The following is a 15,329-nucleotide window of genomic DNA, read 5'->3' as shown; positions in this document are numbered from 1 at the left end:
GGAACAGGGTTAAAAGTCGAAATATACAATGGTTCAAAAATTTATATTCTATGATATATTTATAATCTATATTCCATGAGAAAAACAATAAAACGAACTCACAAAACAGTGAATATGTTAAAAATTAAAACGCAATAACGTACAAAATCATTTAATATAAATTACAATTCAGTATTCCTGTAACCCTTCAAATGCTCTTTATTCATTTTATAATATAAATCCCAGAATGCCATCCGTGCGTGTATGGGACGTTTCTTTAATGTCTGCTCGCTGTCTATTTCTAAATAATTCAATGCATCTTCTGTGACCGCAATCCATTTAACAGGAAGTAAATCTGACGTTTCTGGTGTGGGATCTCTGTAAGAAAATCAACAAAATATAAACCTAACGCTTCTAGCTGTACATCCTTTTAGGTTAGGTCTTCAATTACGCAAAGTAATGCAGTTATATTATTAGACTAACTTACGTCCCCGTGAAATTAAAAAAGTAGCCTATGTGTTCTTCCAGACTATACTCTACATATGTACTAAATTTCATCGAGATCCGTTCAATCGTTTAGGATACAAATTCCAACATCCATCTAAACTTTCACATTTATAATATTAGTATGATAGAGTGATTTAAGAGGGTGGTTTATATAATATACGACTTCTCCCGAGGAATTAAAATAAGCTTTTTAATGGTGAAAGAATTTTTAAAATCGGTCAAGTAGTTTTTGAGTTATTCCAACACAAAAATACAAATCTTTCCTCTATAATAGACAAATACCGTTCGTTTAGAAATAACTACAGTTTCTATTTGACCGACTTCCCAAAAGAAGGAGGTACTTAATTCGTCTGTATGTTTTTTTTATGTGTTACGGCATAACTCCGCCGCTAGTGGACCGATTTTGACAATTCTTTTTTTATCCGAAAGGTAATACTTGCAGGTGGGTCCCATTTTTTTGTTTGATTTTTGGAGTCTAAGACTACGACGTAGTTTAATAGTTTAGCTCAAAATCGCGCGACGAAATTTAGGGTCATTTTTGCTTTCTTTGCTTGCGTAGCCTAAACTATAAGACTTACATAAAAATGATGTATGTAAGAATTGTAGCCCATTATATTTGCTAAATAAAAGTCCGCGATAGCATATATCTATCTATTAAGGTTGTCGCACAATAACCACTTTTTTATTTAGATTGCGTTGAACGTTGATAAGAAGACCACCTATTGAATTTAGATATCGAATATCAATCGATATTTCAGATAAGATTAGAATTAAATGCGTAAATCATCAATATCTTAGATCACGTGAATTTCATTGATAAATATCTTTGGTACTGTATAACTATTGCGATTTAGACAGACGCACATAATCTACATAACAGATAATGGAATTTTGCGTTATTACTGCTTAAAAATTTGATTGTTTTTCTAGATACATACTAGACATTCAAGAAGAAAGTTTATAGGTTATAGTAGGGTTGTAACAGAGGTGAGGGAGAGGAATAGTGGTTACCCGATTCGCAGCCGGAGACATGGACGCAGAAGAGTCTATCAGGCTCTCTCGCGCCCCTCATGAGCGAGGCATGAACGGCGATAACATATATAATATGGATCTGGTGGAAGGTAATCTTGTACGTTGGCGGTCATGGGAATATAGGACGGAACTCGTACAGAGTTGATGCCGTCAGGATCACGATAGTGTGCGAGAGCGTTCCCGTGTTCTTAATGTTTGGCAGGAAGAGTTCGTGGGGTTTTAGTTGGCGCAGGCCCGACATAACCACCCTTGTGAAATCACAATCACAAATGTGACATGCGTAGGCATTTCCCCACGTTAAAAAAAGGGTTGTAACAGACCTCCGCTCCCGCAAGAAATACAAATTCCGCATCCGCTTCCATTATTTCTTATGCGAAGTTATAACGGATTTTAATTTACGTCTTAACTCGAGTATAGCGACTGGGTAATTGTTATACATGTAGGATAAGGAGGTTATAAGAGGTTAACGAGTTTATTTTTATTTGATCGAGCCACAACCCCACATACATTACATTTGAATAATATACGGTATTTTGTAATTATGTACCATCTGTATTATTAATAAATCGCAATTAATATTATTGACCTTCGCCTCCGCATCCGCATCTGCTTCCGTTAATGGCCTTCGTTACAACCCTAGTTTATACAATTATCTCTAGGTCACTATACGCCCTCACTGAGGGGGAGTCTACCCTAGTCTATGACTGGGTCATAGTCAACCACGCTGACCGAGTGCGCGACACATGTGCATCACGATGTTTTCCTCCAACTTAACATCGGGTAAATTACATACTAGCGACCCGCGATTCTGTCCGCGTGGAAATGAAATAAGTTATTAGCCTGTGTCCTCTTTCAGGCTTCCCTATACATGTAAAATAATCGAGATCCGTTCAGCAGTTTACGTCACAAACTAACAAACATCCATCTAAACTTTTACATTTATATTTGTAAGAAGAAAATCGAAAATCGCATTGGTACATCGTAATTACAACCCAAGATCTTTATAAGGCACAAGCTGTTGCTCGCGATTTCACCCGCGTAAAACTAAAAAAAAATAGAAGAAATACAACATATGTTACTCACAATTACCCTTTCTAACGGTGAAATATATAAAATCGACCCAGTAGTGTTTGAGTTACTTAAATACATACAAAAATACAAATCTTTCCTCTTTATATTAGTACTAGCTGTTGCTCGGGACTTTGCTCGCGTGAAACTTAAAAATATAGCCTATGTTACTCACAGGTAAATTGTCATCCTAATAGTGAAAGAATTTTCAAAATTGTCCCAGTAGTTTTTGAGTTATTTCAATACATACAAAAAATACAAATCTTTCCTCTTTATATTACTATAAATGTGCTAAACCTCTGAGAAACCGACACCAACTTACCCGTATTTAACAAAATTGGTCCACATCGTTGTCATTTTATCTATTATTGCCTGGTCTTCTACCGTTGGTGTCTCAGGAAGTACTGCCATATCGAATAAATATCCTTTCTCATCAGAATGTATGGCCCCCGGTCCTGTTATATTCTCTCTCAGTTTAGCGTAATTCCTACCACCTCCATATTTAAAAACGTAATAAAAAACTTTACCACCATTCTCTAGATATTTAGGTATACTTCTATGTATCGGATGTATGAATGTAAAATCAGAATCGAACTCCGCTAAATCATATTTCACGTCAATACTAACATCTTCATCACCTATGTAGAAATTTCTTGCTATTTTCACCAATTTCTCATCAACTGCATTAAAAGCTAAATTCAAATTATTCACAAAAACATCTTCATTATACTCTTCAGGTAGTTTATTTGCATATTCAAATAGTTTCTCCAAATTATTATAACCTATTAATATCGGTGTATCTTTTACTTTCGGTATAGGTGTATTAACAGGGTAATCTGTTATAAAACTTTCGATTCCTTCAAATTCTTTCTCAATACAAGGTCTGTAAGTTACTGATAAATCTAAACTAGCTGCAACAACTGTTTTAGGATCTAAATTAGATAGATATTCCACCGCTTGCTCACTATCATTTATTACCACGCCTAGTTTCTCAGCTATCCTTATAGGTAAGGTCCTATCAGAGTCAATAAAAGCCCAAGGCGCTAAGCTAGTCCCACTCTGTGTTATCGCTTTATCGAATATTTTCTCCTGTTTAGATAATAAATGATAATCAACAGACACACCACCAGCACTGGATCCAAATATCGTTATTTTATTAACATCACCACCGAAAGAATCGATATTTTCTTTAACCCATCGTAACGCACGCAATTGGTCCTTCAAGCCTTGATTACCTGGTACTTCAGGTGTATCTAAACACATAAAACCGTATAAACCCACTCTATAATTAATAGTTACTAGGATAATATCTTTTTTGACTAAATATTTAGGTCCGTATTGACGTCGTCCTCCACTTGTATGCTGGAATCTACCGCCGTGGATCCAAAATAAGACGGGTAACTTGTTTCTTGTGTTAGCTGAGTTAGGAACGTATATATTTAATTTTAAACAGTCTAAAGAACCAGTTACTTCTTTAGTTCTTTGTTGATTTTGTATGCATATCGATGTATCGTCGTTAGCTAGATATGTCTCTTTGAAATCAGGATATGGGACAGCAGCCTGGAATAGACAATTTAATTTTAAAATTCATTTTTGTACCAATAGTGTATGCAGCGTATGCGACGCATGTTATGCGACGAAATGGGGACATAAACCAGAAAATGTTAAGAATGAATGTGGCTACAAAGGAGGAGGAAGACCGAAGAAAGTATGGATGGATTGTGTGAAAGAGGATATGCTTAAAAAAGGAGTGGATTCAGATATGATGGCTGATAGAGATGTATGGAAGAGCAGCACATACTGTGCCGACCCTCCATAAGGGATAAGGGCAAGTGGAAGTGGGGCAAGGGAGGTAGTTTTTGTGTTATTTCAATACATACAAAAATACAAATCTTTCCTCTTTATAATGTCAGTATAGATTACGCTTGCTTATAAATAAAGCTACGAAAACAAATAGGGAAGTAACCTTGAAGAACTCCTCTCGTTTAGAAAAAAACATTATTTTGTTGTCTATGTTACTTTGAAAGACTATTTTTTATTTGATATTTGACAAAAACTTTTAACTCATTCTGTTAAATGCAAAAATTAGGGTTCCCTTTGTCATTGGATACTGTTCGGTAAAGATTACGAAAAAACAACTATTGATTATAACATTGATAGAAAAAACTTAATAACTAGCTTTCGCCCCCGACTCCGACCGCGTGCAATTAAAAAAAAATAAAAGTGAAAGGGTTCCTTGTTTAATTTATTTTATAGTAAACATAATCTATAAAAAAAAGTAGCCTATTTGTTCTTCCAGACCATCCTCTACATATGTACCAAATTTCTTTCAAGCTAGTTCAACCTTTTAGGCTACAAACTCTAACAAACATCCATCTAAACTTTCGCATTCATAACATACGAGCTTTTGCCCGCGACTTCGTCCGCGTGGTATTAGAAAACATACGGACTGTATATATAACAAAAAGCTACGTATCCCTCGGGAACCGGACATTTCTCGGGGATGAAGCTTATCTCATGTGTACTTCAGACTTTGTTTTATATGTGTGCCAAATTTCAATAAGATATGTTGAACCGTTGCAGAATGATCGAGTGGACATTAAAAAACTAAATTAATGAATCCCACGGGAACCGTAACTATTTCCGGGATAGAAGGTAGCCTATATGTTCTTCCAGACTATGCTCTAAACCTGTGCCAAATTTCATGGAGATCCGGTCAGCCGTTTAGACTACAAACGCTAACAAACATCCATCTAAACTTTCGCATTTATAATATTAGTAAGAAGTAAGATTTTAAAAAATTACTCACCCCGAAAGGGTTACTTTCATTGACTTTTGCGTATGGTATCCCCATAAACATAGCGTAGTCCCCATCTGTAGCCTGCACACCTCTGATCAGACCTTTCTTAGTGTCTACTAACGGATCCAATCTTGGTAGAGCCCAAGATCCATAAATAAATAATAAAAATATTAAAACATTCATTTTTACACGAGTAACTCTGACGAATGTCGGTAGATATCTGACTTTTATATCTCGAGTGTTTGAAAGACATCTAAAATAGATATGTAATTTTTTTGTAATTGATATAATCTTAATGTTATTTAGTGAAAGGGTTCCTTGTTTAATTTATTTTATAGTAAACATAATCTAAAAAAAAGTAGCCTATGTGTTCTTCCAGACTATCCTCTACATCTATACTAAATTTCATCGAGATCCATTCAGCCGTTTAGGCTACAAACTAACAAACATCCATCTAAACTTTCGCATTTATAACAAAATGTGTTCTTCCAGACTATCTACATATGTGACAGCGATATCTGTACAATCATTTAGGAAATAGATAAATATATATCCATCTAAGCTTTCTCATATTTATAAGATAGTAAGATTAGACCGTTTCTTTTTGAGTAGTGTATGTTTTGAAATGAAAGAAATCTAGCCTAGACTATTAGATTCGATTTCCTGTAAGGTTATTTAAATAAAAACGAGGTATGCCGATGTGTTGGAATGTTTTGAGACATAGAAAAAGGTAAACAAGGGTTTTTCCATTTCTTACTAATATTATAAATGCGAAAGTTTAGATGTTTGTTAGAGTTTATAGCCTAAACTGCTGAACGGATTACGTTGCAATTTGGCATATATGTAGAGTATAGTCTGGAAGAATACATAGGCTATTTAATTTTTATTATACCACGCGGACAAAGTCGCGGGCGAAAGCTAGTTTAAAATAACCAGAAATATTTAAAATTGAAAAAGATTGATTGCCATTTTCATTGATAAAACCCAGATTATTCTAATCTTATTATATTATATTGATGAGTGGAATTATAAAATTATTTGATTTAATGATAGAATATTTATGATAAAATCAAAATAATCAATCATTTTGGTATTATAATTAGATATACGAAAAGTAATACGATACTTCATAGCGCTACAGTTAATTGACCGGGAGATATTTGAACAGCTCACTAGCGCCACGCTGTCAATGTCAAGATGTACTATTTAGTACCTCAGTGTTGACATTTACAATTGATAACATTTGTAAAATCTCGCGAACTTATTATGTATGTGTGTCTAATAATTTAGATTAGTTTGACAATTCATTTCAAATTTAGTAGGGATGGTTGTGTAAAATCAGTCATGAATCTTATCGATTTTCGATTTTTATTCTTATTGAAGTTGTAATCGATAGATTTATAATTATAACTTATGAATTAAAAAAACAACACTGTTTTCTCAAATTAATAATGACCTTAACAAATAATGAGAGTAAATAATTGTTTATTACTACTACAGCCGTACGTAATCGAATTGGATTTCGCTATTATTTCTGTCATCGCTAAATTATCTACACTATCATCAATACTTGAATTGTCCTATAAATTAGTTAATAAGAAAATAATAATTTTAGTCGAGTTCGATAAATATTTAAACCGAATATCGATAGTTCCAAATTGTTCGCTGCGTGTTTGTTTCGTCACTACGATACCTGTCTACTAAGTATGGCATTTGCTTCATACAAATGTATTATCAAACTCAACTAAAATTATTATTTTCTTATTAACTAATTTATAGAACAATCTAGTATTCATTAATTCTAGAGATTTTAGTGATGACAGAAATAATAGCGAAATCCAATTCGATTACGTACGGCTGTAGTAGTAATAAACAATTATCTACTCTCATTATTTGTTATGGTCATTATTAATTTGAGAAAACAGTGTTTTTTTTTTAAATACATAAGTTTAACTATAAATCTATCGATTCCATCTTTTATAAGAATAAAAATCGAAAATCGATAAGATTCATGACTGATTTTACACAGCTCATCCCTATTAATATTGAAATGAATTGTCAAACTAACCTAAATTATTTAGACACACTATAGCACTCAGGAACTAATTTAGTCAAATTTACAGTGATTTACTAGTAAATATACTTTATTTATTGCTACCATTTGTTTTCATCGATGGGACATGCAGTGGCGGAGCAGCGCTTTGATTCCTACGAGGAAGTCGAAAATTGAGTGGTTGGTTTGCTTTAAAAGACGAACAATTTTGTGTGCATGGTATCCACACTTTGATTAAAATGTTTTTACTTACTCATTATTAGTGTTTTATTTTCACAAATAATTGATTTTAACAGGGGTGGTGCCCGCTTTAACATCTTAGCACTGTAAGGCTCGCCCCCAATACCACGACCACACAGGCAGGCGTCAAATGGAAGCAATTCCGTGTTTCGTCTGATAAGTGTGCTGGCGGATGCCTAATTTAAGTCCTTTTCTATTTATCACCCTTTTCTTGTAAGGAGAGGATGGGAAGGGGAAGTGGATTTGACGGTAGAGGAGATGCATAGGAAGGGACAATATCCTCTTTATGTGTGTCTCCTCCTCCGTCGTACAAGGGTAGGGAAAGCATCTGCGATCGCGGATGTCTATGCGCAGTCGCTTCGCCATTTAGGCGGATTCCGCCGCTTGCTCATTTGCCACCTTATGTTATAAAAAAAAACAAATAAAATCATAAAGAGGAAAAATTTGTATTTTTGAAATAACTCAAAAACTACTGGACTGATTTCAAAAATTCTTTCACTGTTAGAAAGGTAATTTAACTGTGAGTAGCATAGGCTATACTTTTTATTATTTTTTTTTAATTTAACATGACCGACAGCTAGTAAGTAGTAGGTTTTGCAAAATTAATATTTACTCGACTCGTTTTTCAGCAATTTCGGTCGCTGTTTCTCGCAGGATAATATAAAATGGATTGACTCGAACTAAATTATTTACTAATCTGATTTGTTGTTAAATGTTTAGTAACAAAATTACTCGATACTCGACTAATTTACTAGCTTAGGCGTATTACATAATAGTCAAACTTCCTTTTATCTATACTATTATAATAAAGCGTAAACACACACTTCTTTGTTGCCTAACATGTCAGCAATTATAGCATATTTTTGAATAATTCTTTCTTTAATAAAAAGCCCTACACTAACGTCACGTTTTAGGCTATATATTTTCACGCCATTAAATTTAGGGTGTAAACATTTTGGATAAAAACCCTAATGTGGGAAAGAGGCCATAAGTTGAAAAGATTTCATAATTTCATGCGGATGAAGCCGCACGGGAACAGCTAGTTTATCTTATATAGGAAACGAAATCAAACACCAAAAAAGGTTATATGATTTTTATTTGAATTTACGAAACTATTCTATTACAATCTGTAGAAAACTGGAAAATTCCTTCGGATACAAAAACATTATTGCTACGGCGGGAAAATGTTACAAACGACATAACCTAAAACAATACAAATGTCAAAAAGGCAAAGGTATTTAATCCATTCAGCCACAAAACTTTTTTAGACAAATCGTTAGGATTTTTTAATATAAAAAAATCTCCTGTTTTATTATATTGTTTGTAACATTATCACTTAAACAACCATACGAAAGTTACTCTTACTTAAGTACTAAGTTCTAATGCGCTTTATGTATAAGGGTCGGTTCACACAAACCAGCAGTTTATATCCATATTTTACGAAAAATCTATTTGTAATAATCTCAAAAACTACTGGAGTTATTTTGATAATTTTTTCACCATTAGAAAGGTTCATTATCAATTATTGATATAGGATATATTTATTATACCAAAAGTAAAAAAAAAACAATAGTGTTTTTTTTTTAAATAATATATGCAAAAAATCCTTTAATTCTACATTTTAGTCGCAAACAAAATTAATTTGTACGTCTTTTTAACAAAGGGAAAACGTAAAAAAAATCATAAAATTAGATATATTAGTTTGCGATAAAAATCTGCTCTGCCCCAGTTTGTATGAAAGGACCCTAAATAGTCAAATGAACAAATACATAAATTAAAAAAATAAATTATTTCGCCCAAAAATCGTTATTTCTTTAATCGATTGTATTTAATATTTGAATTTTTTCCATTCGAAATTAATTTATCGACTTAAAAAAATTAAACAAAAAAATGGGACCCACCTGCAAGCATTACCTTTCGGATAAAAAAAAAATATCAAAATCCACTAGCGGCGGAGTTATGTAACACACATAAAAAAACATACAGACGAATTGAGTACCTCCTTTTGGAAAGTCGGTCAAAAAATCGACTTTTTAAACCGAATTTATAAATTTCACACGAATACATTAAAAAATGTAATTAAAACTGTAAAATGGTGATGGCCTTTGAAATAAAATTAATAAGAACTTCAAAAGACTTATCTATATTTCAATTTCTTTTATATTTTACTAAATACTTCAAAAAATCCTTTAAAATGTCCTAAAAAAATCTTAAACCATAGAAAAAATAAAAAAAATTCTCTCATTTCGCGCAGATACAAATATTCAACTAAAAACTAAGCTTTATTGCTAATTTGCATCTAAAATTACCTTTATTATATTTTCTTGTATTTAATTTCAAAACCAAAAAAAATCATAATTACGAAAAATTATATTAAAACCGGAAATTTAGTAATCGATTAAAATTCAAATTGACGCAATAAAAAAAAATTAAGACATGAAATAAAATACAAGAAAATCTAAACGACTGCTCCTACGTAAACTATCATATGTTTGAAAACACAATTTTTGCAAAACCAACCTAAAAAAATTCATACTAAAAATTACAAAACCATAAACATACTGATACATAAAAAAATCTAATATTTTTGTTCGTTCTAACATTAATTTATAATTTACATAAAAATAAAACTTGCCAAGTTAATTAAAAAAAAAAACATAAAAAGACGTAAATCGGATTTTTCTGACTTACCATAGTTTACATAGGAGCCAATATCCTATAATACTCATAATTTAAACTAATTTCTAGCCAAATGTAAGCGAAATATTTATAATGTCTTGTACATTCGATACAGTACACATAGTTGTTAATTGAACCCTAAGGGAGACCCTCAGTGCAGTTATCTCGAAGTGTGACAATATTAAATGCTTACTAAAGTTAAATTATTATTAGTATAAGAGAAATTTACTAAAGGTCTTACTTAACAGCCAATTAACAACTCTGAGTATTAAGTTTTCACATAGTATGTATTAAGTGAGGAATAATCAACATTAGTAGGAATAAAATACATTTTTTATTATTTTTTTTTATACAAAACATTATAAACATTTCCTACAAAACTACAAAATACTAATAATAAGTCGAATACAAAACTCTAAATAGTAATAAATCGTTAAATACATTAAAATACATAATAATTTGGCTGCCATTATAATTGCCCCAGTTTGAGACATACTTCCCCAGCCTGGAAAATCTTCTCCAAGCCTTGGACAATCTTCCCCAGTCTGGGATACACTTCCCCAGTCTGAGATAAACTTCGCAAATCTGGGATACACTTCCCCAGTCTGGGATACACTGCCCCAGTCTGATTGAACCAATTCAAATTACGAAGCGAAGCCCATAGACATCTGCATGCAGATGCGTTGCCTACTTTTAAACAAACGCAAATTCCCCTTCCTATACGTCCCATCCCCTGACAAATCACTTCCCCTTCCCATCCTTTAATTGTAAGAAAAGAATATAAAAGGAAAAAGGACCTAAATTAGGCCAATTGTTATTTTTGTTGTAATTTCATTAAATTCTCGGAATAAAAATCTATGGAAATTCCTTAACTTCCAAAAAAAAAACAATAAAACTCGGGTAAAAAACCCGAATTATTTACTATTTCGTTACAAATGCTAATTAAATACATAAATTAGGCAAAAAATCACGTTACAATATCGACACATTAAAATTGGTAGAGTCGTCATACCAAGATTTTTTATTTTTTTTTAGTTTGTTTTTTTTTTTACAAAAATTGCAAGATAAATTGTTTTGATATTGTAAAATGTTTCGATGCTTTTTCTGAATTCTAGTATAAATTTCAATTTATCTTTTAATTGATATCTCCTGTGTATATGTGTCAATACTCCATTAAACCGTTCCATTCATTTGTTGACACATATCTGTTTTTCATCTGAAATTAAATAAATATAATTAAATTTCGATATCAAGTATCAAGAAGTGTTGTCAAATCGAGTGACGATCGGCTCAATTAGAAATACCCCTTCACAGTCGAGTCCTTTAAAAGTCGAGTTTATCGTCATACGAGTCGCGTTGTATCGAGTCGGGTCATCATATGAAGTCTATCGTCACATCGAGTCATGTCATAATATCGAGTAGCGTCATTATATCGAGTCATGCTATAATGTCGAGTGTATCGTCACATCGAGTCGTGTCATCGTATCGAGTCATGCTATAATGTCGAGTATATCGTCACATCGAGTCGTGCCATCATATCGAGTCGTGCTATTATGTCGAGTCTATCGTCAAATCGATTCGTGCTAAAATGTCGAAGGTACCGTCACATCGAGTCTATCGTCATATCGAGTCGCGTTATAATGTTGTGTGTTATCATATCGAGTTTAATGTCGAGTACTGTCTCACCTACACGTTCTCGGCAGGGCTCTGGAACTCAGCGAGAGCTCGCACTGGACTGGGCTGCTTCTTCTGGCTGCCGCGACGCACTTTGGCGCGCACCTCCTCCGGCCTCTCCGGACGGATTAGAGGCTTTTTCTCCGGCGCTTTCATACGCCATACTACTATCGGGGACTGGGGGGAGGGGGGATATTATGACATCTATTAGTAACTGCCCCCCTTAGACAAAGTATCATTCGATTATTTCTATCGCTGAACGAAAAGCCAAAAATGCATAGAAATTACGATAAAATTAGATAAGTCACGAGCTTTTCACGTATTTATTTCTGTACTTTTAGACAGATTTTGTCGATTGTACAAGCGGTTTCGGTAATCGAATTGCACTTTGTCTAAAGGGGGCTGTTTTAATATCAAATAGAACTGAAACTATTTTTTAAACAGACTTAGGAAAACAAGGTTCATGATTTATTTAGATTAATTTGTATTATTGTTAATTCAGAATTAAATTTGCATGCATTAATAATAGCGCCATCTATTATATGAAATAAGAAAAAAGGGACTAATATTCAGATTGGTGACGGCGCCATCTATCGTTAAAACTGGAGAAATTAGACTTCAAGTCAAAACTTTACGTGCCATCTATTTATGTAAGTTGGAAATAAAGTGACTAATATCTAGATTGGTAAGAGCGCCATCTATTGTTAGAAATAGGAGAAATTAATATTCAAATACGTACACTGGTTATAGTACAATCTACCAATATTCTGATTAATTACTTGAATTAGCAAGAAATTAAGATCTACGAGAAGCTATATATTATTAATTTTAAAATCTAAATCTATTTCTAATACGAATATCATAAATTTATTTTATTGGTTGAAATAAGCTAAAATACCATTTAAATGTAAAACACGCGAAACTAAAAAAAAACATGTGAAATCACAGCTAAAAAAAGCCAGCTAAACTACAAGTAAAAAATCATCTAAAAACTTATTAAAAACACATATAAAAGCATTGCTAATTGCAAAAATGGTAAATTTGTGTAAGTTAGCGTCAAAATGATCAAGTTAATACTAAGTAGACTAAGTTAGATCTAAGTTATAACTTACGTAGTTGCCCTGCCAGCCCGTAGCGAAGCGTTAACCAATCGAAACATATCAGCTATACTACTAGCTTACTTCACTTAGCGGTAGCTTAACTTAACTTAGGCATAGCTTACTATATAACTTACTAATGTATATTTCAATAGAAATGAGAAATTATAATATACTAGCTATATCCCACAAATTCGTCTATGCGATGTTAAAAAAAAAACTTCGAGATCCGTTCAATACTTCAGGATCCAAACTCTGACATCCATCCATCCATCTAAATTTTACAATATTAGTAAGAAATGTCAATTTTAAAATTCAATTTTTTTTAAATGTCATAATTTTTTAATTTCTATTGATTTCTTTATATTCCTATTATTTTTCCATCTGAGTTTAATGACATTTTACATTGGTTTGATTACTTCAAATTTAATTAAAGCGATCCTATACTAATATTAAAATACTTTATTAAATAATCTCCAATATTTATTGGTTTTTATCCATTTGTACAAATCTCAACATACAACAATACACTACAAACTTCAACCAACACAACACACTTCAACATTACATCTTGTACTACAAACTTCAACTCAACACACTTCAACAATCTTGCACTAAAAACTTGAACCAGGCCCAAACTTCAAGATTACATCTTTTACTTAAATTTCAACCAACACATCACACTTCAACATTACATCTTGTACTACAAACTTCAACTCAACACACACAATCTTGTACTAAAAACTTGAACCAGGACCAAACTTGAAGATTACATCTTATACTTAAATTCCAACCAACACATCACACTTCAACATTACATCTTGTACTACAAACTTTAACTCAACACACTTCAACAATCTTGCACTAAAAACTTGAACCAGGCCCAAACTTCAAGATTACATCTTTTACTTAAATTTCAACCAACACATCACACTTCAACATTACATCTTGTACTACAAATTTCAACTTAACACATATCAAACAATCTTATACGAAAAACTTGAACCAACACATCACACTTCAACATTACATCTGGCACTACAAATTTCAACTTAACACACTTCAACAATCTTATACTAAAAACTTTAACCAACAACACAAACTTCAACCAACAACACGAACTTCAACCAACAACACAAACTTCAACCAACAACACGAACTTCAACCAACAACACAAACTTCAACCAATATACTCACAGCGATGGTTCCCTGCCTCGTGTACTTCGTGGAGGCGACGTAAGACGCCTTCACAGTTAACACAACCGCGTTCATCAAGTTCTTAGCAGCTTGGATCAACGAAGTAGCGCTGTCCAACTGGAATTGACAAATATACCATTAACCGTAGGTTTACACTGTCGAAACATACATATAAATTGTAACATTTTTGGTATATTAACAAACTAGCTGTTCCGTGCGGCTTCATCCGCATTTAAATACACAATTGACAATAAAGACCTTTGATATTGGATACCAATTATCGTATCATGGCAATCTTGTATCCTTGATGTTGGCCTCTATAATTTATGGTCCTTTTCCTAAATGAAGGTTATTATCCAATTTATTTACCCCCTAAGTTTAACACCATGAAAATATATAGCCTAAAGCGTGACGTAAGTGTAGGGCTTTTTATTAAAAAAATAATTATTCAAAAATATACTGTGAATGACATTCTACGCCACAAAGTAGTGTGTTTACGCTACTTAGAGTATGAAATAGTTGAATTCGCCGAAATAGCGAAACCATAACTTGTACATACCCCACTGACGATGAGTTCTCCTGATATATTCTGCACATCCGCCTTCACCTTGCTTGTTATCTGTATTTGGTGACAGTAGAGAGCTATACGTTGCAGATACGCTAACAAATCTTGTTTAGTCGAAGATTCCGGACACTATAATGTAAAAAAAAACAAATTTAACTAAAAATACGTAGGGATAAGAATACTCGAATACCACCTCATTTATCAAAATCGATTCAATATTTGTGTTACTAGCTGTTGCTCGTGACTTCGCCCGCGAGAAATTTAAAAATATAGCCTACGAGCTGTTGCCCGCGACTTCGTACGCGTGCTATTAGAAGACATACAAACTATAAAAAATGACAAAAAGCGACGTATCCCGGGAACCGAACATTTCTCGGGGATGAAGCTTATCCCATGTGTACTCCAGACTTTGTTTTATATCTGTGCCAAATTTCAATA

The 15,329-nt window shown here is 32.9% G+C and overlaps 2 protein-coding genes across 2 annotated transcripts in view; both read right to left on the bottom strand.

The window, feature by feature from the left end:
- Positions 1 to 135: 135 nt before the first annotated feature.
- LOC106111429 (acetylcholinesterase-like) lies at positions 136 to 5,618 on the bottom strand. The gene is made up of 3 exons (XM_013293561.1): positions 5,396 to 5,618; positions 2,909 to 4,146; positions 136 to 357 (listed from the first exon to the last, which is right to left on the bottom strand). The coding sequence occupies exons 1-3, from the start codon at positions 5,567 to 5,569 to the stop codon at positions 162 to 164; spliced, it is 1,608 nt and encodes a 535-aa protein (XP_013149015.1). The 5' UTR covers positions 5,570 to 5,618; the 3' UTR covers positions 136 to 161.
- Positions 5,619 to 11,184: 5,566 nt separating this feature from the next.
- Positions 11,185 to 15,329, bottom strand: part of LOC106100896 (catenin alpha) — a 63,605-nt gene continuing 59,460 nt past the window's right edge. Inside the window, exons 21-24 of the mRNA XM_013280346.1 lie at positions 14,886 to 15,020; positions 14,327 to 14,443; positions 12,045 to 12,209; positions 11,185 to 11,574 (exon numbers count right to left, since the gene is read on the bottom strand). Coding sequence (XP_013135800.1) covers positions 12,045 to 12,209; positions 14,327 to 14,443; positions 14,886 to 15,020 — 417 coding nt within the window. The 3' untranslated portion in view covers positions 11,185 to 11,574. The remainder of the gene's footprint in view (positions 11,575 to 12,044; positions 12,210 to 14,326; positions 14,444 to 14,885; positions 15,021 to 15,329) is intronic.

The sequence above is a fragment of the Papilio polytes genome, unplaced genomic scaffold (assembly GCF_000836215.1).
Source record: "Papilio polytes unplaced genomic scaffold, Ppol_1.0 DF824493.1, whole genome shotgun sequence".
Classification (NCBI taxonomy): domain Eukaryota; kingdom Metazoa; phylum Arthropoda; class Insecta; order Lepidoptera; family Papilionidae; genus Papilio; species Papilio polytes.
The sequence above is the reverse complement of the archived record's forward strand: the minus strand, read 5'-3'. Positions and strand labels throughout refer to the sequence as shown.